Source organism: Amphiura filiformis, chromosome 2, assembly GCF_039555335.1.
Source record: "Amphiura filiformis chromosome 2, Afil_fr2py, whole genome shotgun sequence".
NCBI lineage: Eukaryota > Metazoa > Echinodermata > Ophiuroidea > Amphilepidida > Amphiuridae > Amphiura > Amphiura filiformis.
The window spans coordinates 54,692,913-54,713,581 of NC_092629.1; the positions used below are offsets into that span (position 1 = coordinate 54,692,913).

A 20,669-nucleotide genomic window follows, 5' to 3' on the forward strand; every position below is an offset into this window, starting at 1 on the left:
AGCAACAAGGAAATTTTATAAACATATTTTATCAAACAATAAAAGGAATTATTTGTATTAAAAGCTTGAAACGGTAATTTCCAGTAAATAAATAGCGCCACCAATTTTGTCATTAATAGATACATTTTATATCCGAAAAAGTTTTAAAAATACTATAAAAGTGAATAATTTTGTAAAAGAGGAGAAATTAATATTGAGAACGACTCAAAAGCATCTGTATACATTAGCACGATATCACTTTTAGCTGTTTAAGCCTAACATTTGGTTATAACATGATGTTTTGTTTGAAAAACTAATAAATGATCCCATCAAACAACCGTGCGCCTGGTTCCTGTGTCAAATAGTTTATGCAAAATCCAATAGTAAAAATTGCAAACCCTCAAACAAAAAGATAATAATGCCTTTAGCGAGGGGTCGATAGACAACTACTGATATTTTACATCCATACAACAAGGTACATACCAATTTCTTCAAAAACTCAAAGTGTTATGTTTCAAAAGTTCAAATTGTTCCGAGCAAAATGTTTTCACATGGCACATCAGATGAAACTTGACAGATGGCAGATGAAATTCCAAATGAATATAAAAATACACGCGCCCGGTACACGCGTGCCTCCAATTTAGCTGGCGTTGGTAGGTAATCGATCATGGTGACGTAGTTATATCATAAATTAACGGTGTTACTGTCTGTCCGATTAATTTAGAGATCCGGGTTTTTTTTTTATTATTATTCATTTGAAAAAATATATGGCTCATAGATGCCATGAGAGAATATTCTAGTGGACCTCAGATTTGACAAGATTTGTTGGTAACATTTTGAAATGTTTGTCTTTTTTATTCACTTTTGACTAGTATGTCGACAATAAATCGGGACCAGCGAATTATTCCTAATGGTTAAAAAGAAAAATCCATTTCAAAGTTAGGGGCGATTAAAATTGATGTCATGCAGTGGAAAATGATATTGATCAGCAATGTGTTGTACCGACAGAACGGAGCATCCCGCCTGGCTATATGCAATAAAGCGTGGACCGGGAGCGTGGAGACCTTTCAAATAATGAGCCCGTATCGTTGACTTAGCGAAGAAGAAAACCTGTCTTATTAGTAGGTACATTTTTAAAGATTTTATGTAGTGATTTGTTTATTATCATACCTTTTATTTCAATAATAATACGAGTCTGCACATTATCGCCGCCGCCCACTTTTGTGGTGACCACGAGCCCTTCGCCGTTAGCTCGTCACCGCGTCGAGTTGTATGCTTGGCCACTAGCAACTACTATAATAATGAAAGACAGAGATAAAAAGATTTTATCGCGTCTGACGTCTTCTGTCAATCAAACTCGAGAACGGTTTGTTTGCAAGTCTCGTGATGATAACTTGATGAACGCGGTGGTATAACCGGGCGCCTTATTGTTCATTTTGCACCTTCAAACATATAAACCATCTAAAAATTTTTTATAGTAGGACACTTTCTTGTAAAAGTACGTAATGTTTAGCCATTTTCTGCTATTTTTTCTCCGATTGGCACCAGATAAACCGGCCTTCCTTTTACGCGCTATTAACCAATCAGGGAATCTCAAGATTATTAGCCCAGCGCTTTACCGACTGCGCTACCAAGAAATTCGGTATCTATGCGCGCACTTTTACAAAATATAAACTCAAGGTGGTTATTGCATGACGTTTAACCCTGTACGATTTACACTCGATTTACTTTCAAGGAATTGCACACATCTGTCACGGTTTACCGCTTAATAGAAACGAATAAAATATATTTATTATTGCACGGTAAATCGTCTAGCAGCATGCTTTTCAATGCTTGCCAATCGTAACGGTTTAAAAATATTTCAGATGTATACATGACATAGCGAAAAACTAAATAGGCTTGCTGGAGAATGTTCGTTCTTTATTAGTTTTACATGTACATACATACAACAATTTGATCAAGGCGATTACAACCGACGTCGTTATCATCATCATCATCCTCATCATCATCATCCTCATCGTCATCATCATCATCATCATCATCATCATCATTATCATTATCATCATCATCACCATCATTATCATAATCATCATCATCATCATCATCATCATCATCATCATCATCATCATCATCATCACCATAATCATCATCACCATAATTAATCAAATTAATAAATAAATAAATAATCATCACTACCATTGCCAAAGGAATATATTTCTTAAATTTTTTAAACTTCGAGCCTAGTTTGCCGCCAAAAAATCAACTACCATATAAGGCTCAAATGAAAATAAAGTGGACATTTTGTTAATAACCATGATAACAGGTTATGTAGAATACGGTGGTTTGAAAATGATAAATTTAGAGCATCAAATATCTGCTTTAAAAATAAAATGAATTGCTAGAATATTAGATGGTAATAATAATAATAATAATAATAATAATAATAATAATAATAATAATAATAATAATAATAATAATAATAATAATAATAATAATAATAATAATGCTATATAGAAGAAGATAATCACAACATTGGTTCAAACAGCTTGTTGGTTTGTGTTTAATTCGTTGGCTTAATTGAAATGCAAAAGGCTTTTTTTTAATTTCACAAATTAATTCATGCGCTTCTGAAAACCTGGAAAAAGAGGTGAAGATGTCCTCCTGTAAAGAAAAATAGTCTACTATTTTTGAATTTCAGAATAAGTAATTCTTAGTAATTCAGAAACTTGTGATATTTGTAATAGTACATATAATTTGGAACATTTCTTTATGTGTTCAAATAACAACGCATACAGGATTAAATTTTCAAACTTTATCTGTCAAAATTAATAGAAAATTGCGACTTGTTTAAAATAAACCTGAAAAAAATATGTGGGTAGGATATTGAAAGTAATGGAAAACATTTGTAATTGTTTTGTCATGTTTTGCTATTTACAAATCAAAAATAATAATGATATTGAAAAATCTATACCTATATTGATGTTATTTATTCACGAAATAAAAAAGAATGGATCAAATATGTTGAATGCAAAACGAAAACAAACTGAGAATAAATAAAGATAAAAAAAAAAGGAATTACTGTAAAATATATTGGATTATTAAGGGCTGGGGTATGAACGTTTGGACAGTATTTATTTTGGGACATTAGAGCACATCAGACATATCGAATTGCATTCTGAATACGAAGAATGTCATTCTGATATCAAATAATTTTGAATTTTGAAATTCGCAATTTAATACACATTTTATGGCAAATCATTAAAATTGATATTTTTGATATTTAACAGTACTTGAAGTAAACTTTATAAATCTGATGATTTATACTTAAAGTGTATGTAGGTGGGTTGAAAAGCCGATGATCAATTGAAAATTTTGACCTTTCGTATTGAAGATATGGATTTTTTTCCCAAAACACCAAAAAAAATGAGGTCTTTTTGGGAAACAAATCCATATCTTCAATATGACAACGTCGGCTTTTCCTCCCTGCTACATACACTTAAAGAATATATCATTAGATTTATATAATTTACTTCGAGGACTGTTATATATCAAAAATTCGAAAAATATCAAATTTTATAATTTGTCATAAAATTTGTATTATATTGTGATTTTCAAAAATGAAAATTATTTGATATCAGAAAGACATGCTTCGTATTCAGAATACAATTCGATAGGTCTGAGGTGCTCTCATGTGCCACAAAAATACTATCGAAACGCAATAAACGCTCATTTTAGAACCCTTAAGTGAAGATAAAATATTCATACTAACGCTACGTAACAAAAAAAATAGAGAAAGTCTGAATATATAAAATAAATACGTAAGCTAAACAATTTATTGTCAAAGATTAAAAAAATCAATATTTAATACAACACACTAGTTAACAATTATTATTATGCTGAAATATTTATATAAAGCTTTATGTTTTTAAATTATATAACTCTGGTGAGAAGTCGGTATACAGTACGTCAGAAAATTAAATTCTATGGTTGTTTAGCCACTTATTCGAAATTTGATATATTTCTGACAATTTTATTTTAATTGTTATTGATGATGATATACATCAAAAAATATAGTAATAATGTAATAAACTATTACGATACAGATAGTTGAAAAGATTGCTCACAAAAATTATATCATTTCAAACAATTGTTGCGTGTAGAAAATAGTATATACAATTGATCAATTAAATACTTCGATATTCGATGATAAACGTGTTAAAGATCCGTGCTGTTGAGTTTATATTGATTGTGGCATTATGCTTACAATGTTTACAGTACTTGGTTATAACGGGTATTGTAATAACCAATATTATTATTTATATCAGGCTTTTGAGCGATACAATAAATCTGTATATTGTACAATATTTGCAAAATACCCGGATGCAATACAATATTTTTAAAATATTGTTCGCGTACGCGTCGCGCGTTACCAGGGTGACAGCACCAACACGCGTCATGATACAACAGCACAACAATACACTACAGACACCGTAACGGCTCACTGGATATTTCGTACTGTATAAACAAGTAAAATCACAAACTTAATTCGCGGTAATTCTGGATGATCATAACCTCAGGAAACATAATCCACATCTACAAATAAACCTATAATTATATAATTATTCCGAAATTGTCTTTGGAGAGTAAAGAGCAGAAAACAAGAAGGTCAAATGTAAGCTTACATTATAATACACATTGGTTAAACCCGGTAGATAGGTAAGCTTAAATTTTCATTTTACCGCATAGCAAAAGCCTGGTTTATATAATAATAATAATAATAATAATATTGAATGGCTTATTTTCGTGTGATACAAGAATACATTGCACGAGATAGAAAAATATTCTTGTATCACACTTAAAGCCATTCAATATTATATAATTATTATGCTGAAATAATTATATAAAGGTTTATGTTCTTAAATTATATTACTCTGGTAAGAAGTCGGCATACAGTGCATGAGAAAATTAATATTTAATAAATACTTCAATAACTATTTTCTGAAGAAAATGTCAAGTCGTTTTGTCCCGCTTCTTTATAGGCCTGTTTGTTACTTTTGGAATCACACCTTTATCCTAAAATGCTTGTAACTTTACTTCCAACGGTCGAGGTAGATCAAAAGAGGTGTCAAAATATGCAGATTGAGATCAAACATCTATTAAAATTCAAGTGTTCGGATACTCTTTGTGTGCAGTATAAATCACAGTGTTTAATATTTCAGAGTCTATTTTCATGTTAAAGACTAAACCCATAGAATTCATTTAAATTTCTTCAATTACCTTTACCTTGCATATAGGGCAAGTGTTCTACATGCAAATGAGTGCGTTAAACTGTATTAGGTTTGACGATTAGCATTTGGGGGACTTCGTGGGGGTCATTTTGTATGACGGACATGGGTTGTTTTTTGAATCACATATTTAGTGTATTCTTTACCCTTTGCTCTCAGTCTTTTTTCTTGTTCTGTTCTGTGCCCATTCAGCTTCAGTTCTGCTTTTTTTTACCACTTATTTCGTCATTACTGATGCAAAAACCTCAATTTAGCACGTCAGCCATATTGCCCTGTTTGCACTATAATATGTGAGAAAAACCACCCAAGTCCTGGATATCAATAGACGCTCGTATAAGGTGGTTTAGTGTTGTTCTTTTATAAGTAGGTCTATGTATACGCAACAATTTTCTATGCTTATCTTTGGCCAAAGTATGGACTTGGGTGAGTTTTCCAGGTCATCATCATCAGTTGGCTGCAGCATCCCTTCAGTATCTCCCAGGAGGTGCTGGACATACTGTAAGTACAGTGTGCGTGGCCGTCCCGGTTTCCTCTTCCCATGTGGTGGAATATAAAGCGCATATTCTTTCACAGGCTCGCCATCTTCAAGACGCAGTATATGGCCGAGAAATTTGAGCTGATGAATCTTGACTCTGGCAACCAGTGGAGTGGCGTTGGTCAGGTTGTAGATGGTTTCATTTGGAATCCGATCCACACGCTTGATGTTTAACATGATTCTGTTGCAAATGCATTGATCTTGTTTTCCATGTCCTTGGTAATTACCCATGACTCGCACCCGTACAGAAAGAGTCACGTAGTCTGAGACAGGTACTCAATTGCAAAGCACCGGAACTGAATTATTTTATGAGGTAATATCAAATAATTATAATATTTATAGGGAAAAACCTAAATAATGCGAACTATGAACGAACAGATAAGTCTCTACATCAGACCTTCTCAAGTGGCATCGCATGTTTGGATACCGGGGTAGAAAATGGTGAATATCTCCCGTAATTGTTTTATTCTAAAGAAGCCATATTTTTTACTTGCACTTGAACATATGTGTTAAAAGGATATGATAGTCGTTAGCTTGCGTATTGAGAAAGAAGCGTGCGAATTGAGCTCAAAAACTGACAAAAATTCTGATTTTATATGTACCGAACTATAGCACAGCGTAGCTAGCTGCACTCACTCGTGGAGGCAGTCTAAAAGCAGATGACCCCATGGCGTATACATGCTCACTCACACACAGAGAGGTTAATTATCAGGCTATTGTCAGTAGCCTTAGTCGGATGTCCCTCGGCTCATTATGCGTCTCAAAACTATTAAACAGGTCTGAACAAAATGGCCATGCGTGGCTGTGGATTCAACCTACCATGGCGATTTCTGCCATGAAGATATCGGGGCGATGACACTGTGCCCCCTGTCATGTTATACCTGAAATGTACTTTACAATATTCTTGAAGAGGTTCATTAGGTTTGTAGAAACTCATAATATACATTTCATCTTGTCAAAACCAAAAGTTATTTACTGACCTGACAGTTTCGACCATCTTGGACGATGATCATCTTCAGAGTGATGTTTTTCTCTCCACCTTCTGTTTACCAACAGAGGGCGCACCAGCGCCCAGAAGTGAGTCGTATACGTGGCTAAGATAATGGGCCCCTCGTCTCTGTTCATTGTGTTCGGTGCTCTCTTCCGTATCCAGATGGCTTCTCTTATACGGCGGGCTCCCGAATTACATTCCTTTTCAAGTACTTGAGCATCTTTCCAGTTAATCACATGATTTTGTTGAACGGCATGGTCCGCGATAGCAGATTTGGACTGTTCGCTAGCCGACTGTTTTCTTGTTTGACGAGTAAATGTTCCTTTACTATGGGCTACTTTCTCAGTTTCTTTTTTATGCTCTTTCAATCTTGTTTCAAAACGCCGCCCAGTTTCACCAACATAAGTATTATCACAATTTGCACAAGGAATTTCATATATGCAGTCCGTGGTACTCATGGGGTCTCTTTTGTCCTTTGGATGCACCAACATTTTTCTTAAAGTGGTGTGTGGACGTACTGCAGTGGCTATGCCGTGTTTTCTGAAAATGCGAGTGGCTGTTTCTGTCATTTTTTCAACATAAGGTATGATCACAAGTCCTTTGCTTCTTTCCGTGGAATTTTTGTTCTTACTTTGCTTTATAGCCTGTTTACATTCCATCTTGCGCTTGACATGATTAAAAGTCCACTCGGGATAGCCACAATTCTTGAGTGCGTGCTTGATTTTTCCTTCTTCTTGTTCTTTGTCCTCCTTTTCTGATACAACACTGTTCATCCTGTCCAAAAGTGTGCGGACCACGCCCAGTTTATGATGAACGGGGTGATGAGAAGCAAAATTTAAATACTGGTCTGTATGTGTAGCTTTCCTGTAGACCCGTAGCTTAACAGAACCATCAGGTTTGCGCACAATCAACGTGTCTAAAAACGGTATGGATCTTTCTTGTTCTTTCTCGAATGTAAATTTGATACTGTCCGTGGGGTCCGTTTGATTGAGGTGTGTGGTGAGATTTTCAACTTGATCTTCCTTTACAATTTCTAAAATATCATCCACATAACGTTTCCAGAGGCGCGGCTTACAGTCTAAAGGCGCTGTGGCTATCGCTTGCTGCTCCAGAAATTCCAAATACAAGTTCGCGACAACTGGGGAAACCGGGCTACCCATAGCCGCACCAAATCGCTGCTTGTATATTTTCCACGAAACAGAAAATATGTGGTGGTAAGTACAAACTTCAGAAGATCAATAATGTCATCCACCGCTAGTAGAGTCCGTTTGTGCAGAGTCTTATCCTGTTGTAATCTAGCTTTGATGACATTAAGCGATTCGTCGATAGGCGTATTGGTAAAAAGCGAGACGACGTCATGCGAGTTAAAAATTTCTCCTTCCTCTATCATGACTTCTGCTAAACTTTCCGCTAAATCCTTTGAATTGGTGACATGATGTTCAGTTCCTCCCACCAAAGGCGACAGAATGTCCGCTAAGGCTCTCGATGTTTGATAGCCTATGGTCCCTGTATAGTCTACTATCGGTCTCACTTTATTACCGGGTTTGTGTATTTTTGGCGTGCCATAGATACGCGGTATACAATAAAATGATATTGTATCTTTCAAAAATAAAATGATATTGTAACTTTATGTGAACACTGATTTTGCAAAATAGATAAACATGATCCCAGCAAACACAAAAACGTTTTAAACCCGTTTTTAATAAGTTATGTTTTGGCTTTTGGTTTACATAAAAACGTTTTAATAACATTAAAATGTCGGGTTATATAAATGTCACGAAAACGTTTTAAAACGTTTTGTATGAAAACACACTACAACAATATTTTTAAAATGTTTTCAAAAATGTTATTGTAAACTATTTTTGCAAACATTTTTTGCCAAATATTTTGTCAGCACTTAAATAATATTATGTTAAAATATTTGCACTCAAGGAATACAGAAATGTTATTTTTTCAAAACGTTTTAATAATATTTAAATGTCGGGTTATATAAAGGTCATGGAAACGTTTTTTAAAACGTTATTGTAAATATTTTGGGCAAACATTTTTCCCAAAATATTTTTTCAACCCCCAAAATAACATTCTGTTTAGAATGTTTTGTATCAAGTTTTCAAGAATGTTTTTGGAATGTTATCAAAACGTTTTATACCCTTTATATAACCCGACATTTAAACGTTTTCTCTAAAATATATTTTGTTTGCTGAGCAGTAGAGTAGCAAAAAATGATTTTTAATGTTATGAAATCGTTTTATACCCCTCAGATACCCTCTATATAACCCAACATTTAAACGTTTTCTGACAACCTTTTATAACCTTTTGCGAATGATGTCGAAAACGTTTGTGTTTGCTGGGATATCACGAGTTACACGGCATTAGAATTTGGTATATCTCAATCTATTGATTTAGGAAATTCAAGGATCCAGTGCACACCACTCTTCGCCATACATAAATTCTCCCAGTCCCATTTCCCAAATATGAAATTTAAAAAAAGTGAATTTCAGTTTAGCAGAGGTGGGCCTCGAACCCACGCCGCAGCTGCATACAGAATCTCCAAGTCCAGCGCGCTAATCCATTGGACCACATGAGTTGTTGGTAGCCATATTGAATTTGCCAAAAGATTCCATCCCGAATCGCGGGTCAAATAATCGAAAAGTCGCCCAATTTTTCTCTTTACCATTGGTTTCTATGGGGCAGGAAACTATCGGAAGTCGCGGGAGCCAATGTTGAAAAGTCACTCAAATTTTTTCTTAACCATTGGTTTCTATGGGACACACTCTAAATTAGAAAGACTTAAAATTTAAATCTTAGTTGAGACTTAAAAATTTTTAAGTCTTTAAGATTTATTTTACGCGGGGTTTGATTTAAATTTTCTTTGGGATCGGGAAAAAGAAAATCTATTTTTAAATCTTTCGAAAGACTTAAAAATTAAACCAATCACAACGCGATGGTGCGTGCACGTGATCAAATCGAAACGTTTTCCTGGACTGCTCAACCGCCATCTTTCTTTTGCGATTTTGTGTGGTGGCGAGCGAATGAATGAAGTGATATGGACGAACACGAACACGAGCAGAATGACATCCCAGATGCTGTAATTGCCAATGTCAGTGACTATAACTTCCATGAAAAAGCTTACATTGTTGTGCACGAAGGGCCAATGTGAGCATTATTTTCAATCCCCGAGGTAGTATTCTGTGCGTCTGCTGTATAAGCTTACCTATACACATAATATAATTTATAAATTTGTAAGCTTATTTCCATGAAGGATCACACTCGGACACAGTGACACTGGAATATCACTGGCACTGCAGACTATTGCTTAAAATTTATGAAAGAAGTATAGTCCTGACTTGGTATTACTCCCGTGAATAGATGTATTGCATGCTTGATAAGAAGTCACACGGACTTGTATTTAATATCGATATTTAAATCCCCATAAAGATTTATATTATTTTGAAATAAATCCCAGATATGCTTAAAAGTAAATCTTAAAGGACTTAAATATATAAATCCAATGGACTTGCATTTTTAAATCCATGTGGGACTGAAATTTATAAAACTTTGTAAAGACTTATTTTAATCCTATATTGATTGGTCCCTAACTACAGTCTCTGAAAGTTTTAAAAGTAAGTCTTTTGGATTTGAATTTAAAACCCTGTAATTTAGAGTGCAGGAAATTGTCAAAAGTCGCGGGGAATATCTTCAAAAGTCGCCCAATTGGGCTACCAAATCGCGGGTTTGACAATAGGCAACTCCAACATTTCTCGGGTATTGTTATTTTCTTGTAGGCCTATAGTCCCCGGAGTATAGACGTTGGGTTTCCCCCCAGTTTATTCAAGATTTCCACATAGAACCCCCAAGATGTTTTTAGAAAATGGAAGATTAGATTATCATAAAAACGATACAGTAATCTTTATCGGGGTTCTATGTAAAAATTACATAGATATTTCATCATTTTTGAGCGTCTATTTTCAGTAAATTCAAAAAATATTTTGACGTATATAAAATTGAAATACAATTCTCCCCTCCTAACACCAACTGTATCACAATTGGGTATCACGAATTGTTCTGCATGTTGTGCAGTTAATATTCATATATTCTTTTATACATAGAATGCTTCACTTTTTAAATAAAAATATTTCAGCGAAAACCCGCCCACTCTGCTATTTTGTAAAGATAATCAGACTTCCCTAGAACATGCAATAATTAGCATTAAAACCAAGTTGTTTTTACGCATTTTAAAAACGCTTTGGCCGGACGACAAAGTTTAAAACTTTTAAAACTTCAACATTAATGTTGCATGGTATCAAAAATCACACGTAAAGCTATAAGCACTTAGTCATTGTCATTCTTGGCTCAAATGTTCTTTGGAAAGTTAAAGTATAACATGTTTGCACAACCTAAAGAATTTTAAAAGTTGAAAGCTTCCAATTGCAGTAATTTAAGTTTTCTCGGACAAACTTTTATTCATCTTCAGTGAAAGCATGAAAGCATGAATAACATAACAACATCAACGATCATGCCCGAAATCCTATGAATGAACCCCGTTCATACATACCCAACATTCTGAACATTGTTAGCAATTCAATACAAATGAAAATAATAAGGGTTTACAAGTTTAAATAACATTTCCATACCATTTTCCTTCAAAAATTGGAAGAAAATGAGTAAGCAGTTCGGCTCATGAGGTCAATGACCGGGAGTCAACGCGTTCATCTTTTGCGCTCCGCGTGAGGTGGGCGCGGTGACATGTGCGTGTACGCAACCCTAGCAAATCGTGGATCACGTTAATTGGGTTCCAACGCTGCGTGACGCAGCATGTTTATGCCCTGCGTACTTGTCATAAACGGAATTTATAACCAGCAAAAAAGGGCCCAAATCCCATTAGAAACGTCGTTATATCGTGAGTATGTATGAATTAACTTTAAACAGCGGTAAGCGAGTATGAAAAAAGCGAATGTTGATCAAACTTTGAATGAACTGCATTGATGCGCGCATTGTGTAATCGTTAATTTCTCGCAACCAGTCAATCGAATCAAATGAAATTTTCGTAGGTGATGCACAATAAAACAGGCTATGCGATACATTTTAAGTTGTTTGAATCTGATGTATATTTCTCGACTTACGTTCAATTTTATTCACTCGGTATTTTTTTTCTGGGACACCCTGTATCACCTGGCGAAAAGCTTCATTGGCCACCTGCCACCAACGTGTTAATTTTCAGTTGCTTGTTTATATGTACCAATATTCTCTCTACCAACATACCTCTCCTCTGATATTGATTTGTACAACACTCAAAGCATTTCTCATCATTACATTTGTTCATCGGTTGATCATACTACGTAGGCTCCATATTTTCAAAACTCATCGTTCAACAGGTGACAAAGCCTTTTCCGTTATTGAACCGCGGCTGTGAAACAGGCTCCCTCTCTCCATCAGAGAAGCTGTTTCTTTTATTGTTTTAAAAAAAGACTGTTAAAAACCCACCATTTTTTGTAAATATGTAATATGTAATTTTGTATTTTGTTTGTTTTTATTCCAGCCTTGGATGTAGTTTGTAATGGCGCTTAGACCTTTCATTAGATTTAGAGATATCATATTTTGCAAATTACTGCATATATTACTGATATATAGTTTTTGTCGATTGCGTAGGCCTATACATTTGTAAACATTGAATATTGATAAATGATTGATTGATTATCGTTAATCGATAGTCGATTATCGATTATCGATTTTTCCCTACCACCCTCAAGTATATACATATTACCCCCCAATCATCCTTAGCGACTGCGATTGAACATTAGAGTCTGTGAACATCATTTGTGTGTTAGGTTTTACAATCTAATTGAATATTGGCAACTAATTGATCATTGATTGTCCATGCGCGTATTTGGGGGGGGGGGGCTTTGGGGGCGCCAGCCCCCCGGGGTCAAGTAGGGGCGGCAAAAAACGAAGGGGCGGCGGAAGAAGAAGGGGCGGCAAAAACAGGGGCGGCAAAAACGATGGGGCGGCAAAATGAATTAACAAATAAAAAAAAGGGCGAACAAAATTGAAAAAGCATATAAAATTTTTTTTTTTTTGCTCTTCACTTTTTCAAACGACCGTGAAAAAATTGGGTCAACCTTTTCGGGCTGTTAAGGAAGGGGCGGCAAAATTGTTTTTTCTTCAGCCCCCCGGGGTTGGGGCGGCCACGGTACGCCACTGTTGTCGGTTGTCGACTGACTGTCTATTACCACCCCTTCCCCTCCCCTCCTCTCCCACCACCACCACCAACTCAAACACTGCTTAACAATGGCATCTACCAGCGTGGCGTGTTAAATAAAGACTGTGATCACGAACTCCTACACTAGAGGAAGTTTTGGATGAGAAAACGGACATTTTGATGAGAAACGGCCAAAATGGAAAGAATTTAAATTTTCTCATTCTTTTGCATGAGAAACTTGCTGGTGTGTGTGTCAATAATTATTGTCTTATTAAAACTGGTGAGTTCAAAATAAACATTATTATTTTCTCAATCTAAATTGGCATTTTATTGTGATCACTTGCGCGCACTAAGGGGTTAAGATTACATAACATTATTGTTGGGACTCTTTTAGTACTTTCATGCTCTCAAAAATGAGATGAGACCTCTTAGAATGAACGATATATAGTTACCTTTTCCTTCTTACAGAATCTGCTGCAACCGCTATTGTCTTTCCTGAGAAGATGAGGGTTATGAAGAAAAAGAGAATGCTCAATTTACTGGTGATCCTGAGCGTCATTAGCGGCATCCTATTTGTCAAGTTTATAGGCAGTTATCACTGGTATACATTGAGACCAACAGTACCAACCGAGATATATCAAAGTGGTATTTTCGTTAATTTCAGGGAGTCGGAATTGAAGTCGATTTCGAGTTATCCAGTAAGTCAGTATTATTCTTTGACACTAGCATCAAAAAAAAAAAAAAACAACAAAAAAACACAAAAAAAACACACCTAAATATAATACAATGTAGTTTATTTATTTATTTATTCAGTGACCCCTTAATGACCTAATCTGTGAACATACAATAGACACTGGCTAAGTTCGATGCATGTGTATAGGTGGCGTCACTCTGCTATGTTATTCGTAGCAGGAGAAGAAGAAGAAGAAGTATGAAAAAGACACAGCCGTGACTAATGCTATTATTTACTTTGTTACTGATTACTGTTTCCATAGCGGATGTTAAAACATAAAAACATCATTTTATTTAACGTGAAATAATTAAGCAATTGCATAATTGTAATATTGCAATATTGCGATTCTCTAAAATAAAATATAATAAGTCTCTAAAATTAGTTATAATATTCTCAGAAAATTAATTTCGAATTTGCCATTTCTTTTCCATCAGGGCGTGTCAACTAATCAACTTGACCAAGAATGCAATGTGCCACGTTTTGACCCATCTACCAAACCAGACCCACAAGTACAATGCAAACGCCTGAAGCCAATGAATGGTTCTTGCAAGATAGCAGATGATTTATTTTTTTCCGAACCCACAGAAACATGTTCACACCAAAAAACGAATAACATTTGTGAGGTAATAAAGGTGAGTATATCAAGCATATTGCTTGAGTAACTTGGCAAACGATGACATTCTAGTAAGATGACGGACCTAAACCAATCCTAAAGGCTGTGTAGGTCATATATATACTTCATTAAATCATTAAGAAATGACCATCAAATAGATATTTGTGTATACCTTGGCTATTTCCACATGAAAAATAGGACAGATAATATTTCTCAAGTATAAATAGGTGGATTTGAGAGCTAAATATGCTTACAAATTAACTTTTTGTCAATTTTGAAAGATTTCGTCTCCCGATTTTGTCTGACAGATTTTAACATTCAATTTTTGCAGTTGTCAAAAATTTCTTCCAGATTTTCTGCTTTTTGTATTATCATGATTATAAAGGGTCCACAGTCTTATTCAAATATGCATGTTAAACTATTTTAAGGTTTTTTCTTATTATTTCTCCTTAGTGGGAGTTATATATATGCTCATTTCGTGTCCAGGTTAGTCGTTGCTGGCATCCTATGCTGTTTGGATACTCTTAGATGAAAAATTCTTTCTGATTAAAAAAAATATGAGTCTTTCTCTCTGTTGCAGAAACATTTCAAGATTAACAATCAATGTTGAATTTGTTGTCATTATGGACCCCTGAAAACGGGAATTACCCAATTCCATGATCTAATACTATAATAACCTTTCGGATCTTTATAGTATTGTTATTCCATTAATACTATTTTTAGATCTTAACAGTATTGTTTATTCCGAAGTACTATGTTAACCTTTCGGAACTATGTCATTACATTAGAAAAAGTATGGGACATCAACAAAAGTATAAGTTATATTAAGGGATGTGGAATGAGCCTCTTGAGCGTTTCGACAGTATTTTTTGTGGGACATGAGAGCACATCAGACATATCGAATTGCATTCTGAATACGAAGAATGTCTTTCTGATATCAAATAATTGTATTTTGTTGAAATTCACGATATAATACAAATTTTATGTATTTTTTCACATTTTTGATATAAAACAGTCCTCGAAGTAAATTTTATAAATCCAATGATATATTCTTAAAGTGTATGTAGCTGGGAGGAAAAGCCGACGATCAATTGAAAATTTTGACCTTTCATATTGAAGATATGGATTTTTTCCAAAAATACCTATTTTTTTGTTGGTGTTTTGGGGAAAAAATCCATATCTTCAATACGAAAGGTCAAAATTTTCAATTGATCGTCGGCGTTTCATCCCACCTACATACCCTTTAAGTATAAATCATCAGATTTATAAAGTTTACTTCGAGTACTAAAAAAAAAAAAAAATATCAATTTTTAATCATTTGTCATAAAATGTGTATTACATTGCGAATTTCAAAAAATCAAAATTATTTGATATCAGAAGGACATTCTTCGTATTCAGAATGCAATTCGACATGTCTGATGTGCTCTAATGTACCACAATAAATACTGTCCAAACGTTCATACCCCATCCCTTAAAGATGTTGGATCGTGAATTACTTGGCTGGTAGCTGAAACATTCCCCGATAGGATCCAGTGATGCTGTATACATTTTTATAAATTACATAATTTAAATACTATGATAACCTTTCGGAACTTTATATTATAGTTATGCAGGCACCAGGCTAGCATAAAAACATAGTAAAGACTTCCAATTAATGAAGTTCTAATATATAATTTCCTCTCAGGGCGAGAACGCATGTATACTGGAATCTCTTTTGCATGCTCGCTTGAGTTTTGCAAATATATTAAGTTATGCTACTCTGCGCATAACAGATTCTCAAACGAAACTCACTTACTTTGTCCCATTTTCTACAAATTTCGATTGAATGGGTGCATCGGAAAAAATTGGCTTCTGTGCATGAGATATTTTGACATTTCACTTTATTTACTCTAGAGCTCCTAAGCACCCTAATGCAGTATGACAATGACTTTTTTTTATTCCTAGCAATGCGATTAACATTTTGATATTATTACTATTACTAATTAATATTATTATTAATTTTATCATTTGTTTGAGGTGTAAGGTTGCTAAAACATTGGTTCCACTAATGAAGGAAAGCTAGATGCTAACTCATATATCGCCCCATAGCGCCATGTACTATACATTGTTTAGGCTTGTTCTAGTTTGTTTGACATCACAGTTCCTTTAATACCAGTAAGTGTATCCGTTCTAATTATTTGGTTGGTCATGTCGTTATTGCAGTCTCCCGTTTGCATCGTCATTCTAAACTTTTTAGAACTGTTTTCATTTTTGCATTGTTTTCTTTTTTCTTGTTCATTTCTCTAGTCTTTTACAATTCTGATGAAGACCTAGTGCCGAAAGCTTTTTAGAACGGTTTTCATTTTTTGTCCATTTAACTGTTTGTTTTCACATTCTTCTAATCTCAGGATGCGAAGGGTGCGCCATTAGCAAAATGTTCCCATACGATGTGTAAGAGCACCATTCTCTTCGGCATCATCGATTGGAACACAGGAGATTTAGAATGGAGCCAGATTACTAACACCACCAACTTGGAGGCCCGCATCCAGAGCCTTGTGGAACAGCCACCAGAGAAACCACACTTTGGGTTTTGCTTTATCAAATGCATTGGCGAGGAAAAGGGAAAAGTAGTGAATGGCACACGAGAGGAAGATAATTACATTCAAACTTATGCGACGCAGCTGTTACTACTCCCACCACAGATAGTCACGTCGAACTTGTCGAGCGCAAAAACACACACTGGAGTTAACATCAATCTGATTTGGTTAGATTCAACTTCTCATAGCCATTTTATGCGTTCTATGCCAGCTACGATTAAATCGTTAAAAAATATGAGGAGGCAGGAGACTGGTTATGTGTTTAGCTACAACTTATACCAAGCGTTGTATTCCCATACTATTCAAACGGCGAGGGCGCTGTTCTCAGGCGTTATAAGCAAAGGAGAAGAAGGGAACATCCAGAGTAAAAGGATGATGAGAAGATATAAAAGTGGGGGTTATGAGATATATTGGTCGTGCGATTTATGTTGGAAAAATGTATGGGGACTTGTAAGTAAACTTAGAACCAATAGGACATGGCAAAGTGTACAGAAAGCTCTCGCAGAAGTTGGTATTGATAGAATTGATATGACATTATCTAGTTGTGAAGCTCTTAGAGGTCGATTCTATTTTCAAACTAATGAGGCAAAATGTTACAACGGAAAATACCAGCATAGTTACATCTTATCGCATCTAGATGAATTACAAAAACAGTTACAAAAAGCTGGTAAGCCATTTTTTTCACTATACGGAAACGAACGTCGGGCACGAAGGTACCGGTCGACGGATACAAACTCTTGATGAAGACCTTGCTAATTACTTAAACTCAGTATCAACTCGCGATAATATGTTGACGATATTGCTTGCAGATCATGGCAATAATTATGGAGAATTATTTGAGAAAACAGGTGAAGCTCGAGTTGAAATGCACCATCCAATATTAATTATCCATGCCTCAAAGAACTTGCCTCAAATAATTGGAGAGGATAAAATGAAGGCATTGTTACTTAACCAGGATCGGCTCGTCAGCATACTTGATCTTCATTACGCTTTCCATACACTAGCTCCAGGGGGCAGCATTGAAGTGGCAACGGAGCATGCTCAGTATAATGTTGAACCGATGGGATTGTTAGCACCAATTGATGTCAATAGAACATGTGATTCAATCCCAATGATTCAACCTAATGTATGTATATGTGAAAGCTATAATACTAAATATGTTGTCAATGGCACAAGGCAGATGATGGTGGCAGAATTTGCTTTAGGAGAGATAAACAATGCAATACTGAATCAGTTCCGAGCTGCACATCCTGATGCAGCGACTGGGTTTGGTTCGTGTCAGAGACTAGTAGCATCATGGTTTGGTAATGTAGGCGAAACCTATGAGAAGGTAAGATAACCCATATGAATTAAACTTGACATTATAAGATCCTTTTTCATCTATTTTATCACATGCACATCCTTCGTTTGTTCGCATTAGTTTGGCCCAATTTTGCTGAGATATCAGTGCTCAAAAATCGTCGTTTCATACTATTTGAAATAAAAGTTGGAATTGGTAATTTTACGCTATTTTTATACCCAAATCAGGGTATACAGAATAGGTGCGTAATGCATTTAAACAGTACAAGAACAAGGAATATTTGTTTTTCTTTGCTTTTTATTTGTCTGCTTTTAGTTGTCGGGGGGGTTGGGTCCTGCTCCCGTCAGACACACCACTGGTTCAAATGCGTGCATTATGTGTGTCGGACCGAGAAGCCGTAACTGGGCGGGGTCCAAAACCATAAATTCTAGCTTTCCGAAATTGTTTTACATGTACAAATCTATGGGCGCAATCACAGTTTTTGTCAATTATCTCAAAAAGATCAATGTAAGTTATGCCCTTTTGCGATGGGAGGGCTGCATACTAGATGACCTTACATGTATGAGCAGAAGCTATTTTAGGAGAAAAACTATGTTCACCCGATGGCCTTTGACATTGTTTGCACTCTATCTCAGTAAGTGAATATAGTAGATAGGCAAAACTATTCTTCTGGTTCTATTCACCGTGTAAAACACGTTCTTTAGCCTAAAAATGAGGTTATTGCTCAATAGAAGCACAGACAATACATTTTTTAATCCTTGTCATCAGTCGAGTAATTTGATATATCTCTCAACAAGATCGAAGCATTTTCAATTTTTTACCTCTACCTCTAGCAAAAAACGTACCCATAATTGGAGTCCACTACCCCCTAGCAGTAATTTAGAGGGTCTATACCTTATGGTAACAAATATTGGTAGACAAGGGTTTTGAACTCGACCATTTTTCAAACCCCTTGCTCCCAGACTAATTCCAAACATATTATTTCACATGGAAATCATAAGAAAATCAAAACTGGGCCCTCTTGTACGAGAAGCTCCGTATTAAAGGATGGGATGGGAACGGCGGTAGTTGGGATTCGGCTACAAATCCGGCAATCCTCATTGAAAAATCTTCACTTTTTTAACATCACACAGGACGAGGTAACCACGAAGCTAGATATTCACGTACTTGGCGAAGATGTTTTCTTTATTACCGTTCTTATTTCAAAACCAACCATATGAGTCTGCTCAACTACCACCGCATATCCAGCTACAATCAATACAAAGTATGCGCAGATGAAGGCGTTGACGTCAAACTTTGCATTTGTTCTTTGACTGAACCAATCAGCAGACCAGATTACATGGTCATCCCATCGTGGCATTTAGAGTTTACAGGTGGATTTCAGCAAAACAGAACCACTAAAGCGTTGGATAGCAGCAGCTGTCTTTACGTATATGAACGGAGAACAGAGTCTGGTATGATCTTGGAAGCCTCATCGGAGTGTTCAAAGAAGTCCTATTTCTTGGAAGTTGATGCAGGTACTCTTGTGAATGTTTTTACTTCGTTGCCATTGCCGTGTCGTGTAAAGATTAACCCTGGTGATATGATATTCCTTTTAGTGTTTATTCAAATTGATGACAAAGCCGGATGGAATGTGGAATATACTGCCAAATATGAAGAAATAGATTAATGTAGTTAGAAACAAGTTGCGACTGCGCTATAGACTATGTGATATAGTATAAACTAAATACTACATTTTCAAAAGAAATCAAAACATTTATTTGTTCTCTTTCATATGTGCTGCACGTTAAACGTTTATTTTACTTTTATAAGGTCAACGTTTTATTCCTTTTAGCGCGGAATTGCGATGTATTCATTATTATCAAAATTATAGTGTAATTCACCCCGAGTTAGAAATCACTCTCCCGTGTCATTGTCCAGCGCAAACGTCACAATAACCTTTTGTTTCTGTTGTTCTCAAGGTGCACGCGTGCCATGTTTCAATGGAGGTTATCGTGACTTCTAACAAAAGGCGATGGTTCCCGTAGTATTCCTCATTAAAACTAATTCAATGCACGTTACCTGCATGACTTTGGCGGGCTATTTTAAAATAGTCATGGTTGCACATGCATGTACTTCCTTTGAAAGTCCTAAACAAGGTATAGGAGTCGCTGGTAGGATATGCAGCTTTAGAACACGGATAACGAGTAAACTCAAACACCCAGATGAGCAATGGTTTTTGGGGTTGTGGTGAGCAGCGGTGGTTTCGGATTAGGATGTGTAGGTGCGCCATGGCTACAGAGCTATGCGCTCTGTAGCCATGGCGCCTATGTTTAAGGGTATTATGTTTGGCAGACATGGGTGGTCGATCTTTTAAAGGGAGTGAATGGCCCTTGCACAGCAATAGCAAGGGGGTGACACTAAATTCACGGTTGTTCTATTAGCAACGCAAAATCTATGAAAAATTCAGCTGGTTTAC

The 20,669-nt window shown here is 35.6% G+C and overlaps 1 protein-coding gene across 1 annotated transcript; it reads left to right on the plus strand.

Moving 5' to 3' along the window:
• The first annotated feature begins 1,011 nt into the window (after window positions 1-1,011).
• LOC140141456 (uncharacterized) lies at window positions 1,012-19,431 on the plus strand. Its single transcript, XM_072163321.1, has 6 exons — window positions 1,012-1,104; window positions 13,458-13,687; window positions 14,157-14,354; window positions 16,723-17,578; window positions 17,721-18,241; window positions 19,345-19,431. Exons 2-6 carry the CDS (start codon window positions 13,493-13,495, stop codon window positions 19,429-19,431), a joined length of 1,857 nt encoding a protein of 618 aa, XP_072019422.1. The 5' UTR covers window positions 1,012-1,104; window positions 13,458-13,492.
• The last annotated feature ends 1,238 nt before the right edge of the window (window positions 19,432-20,669 follow it).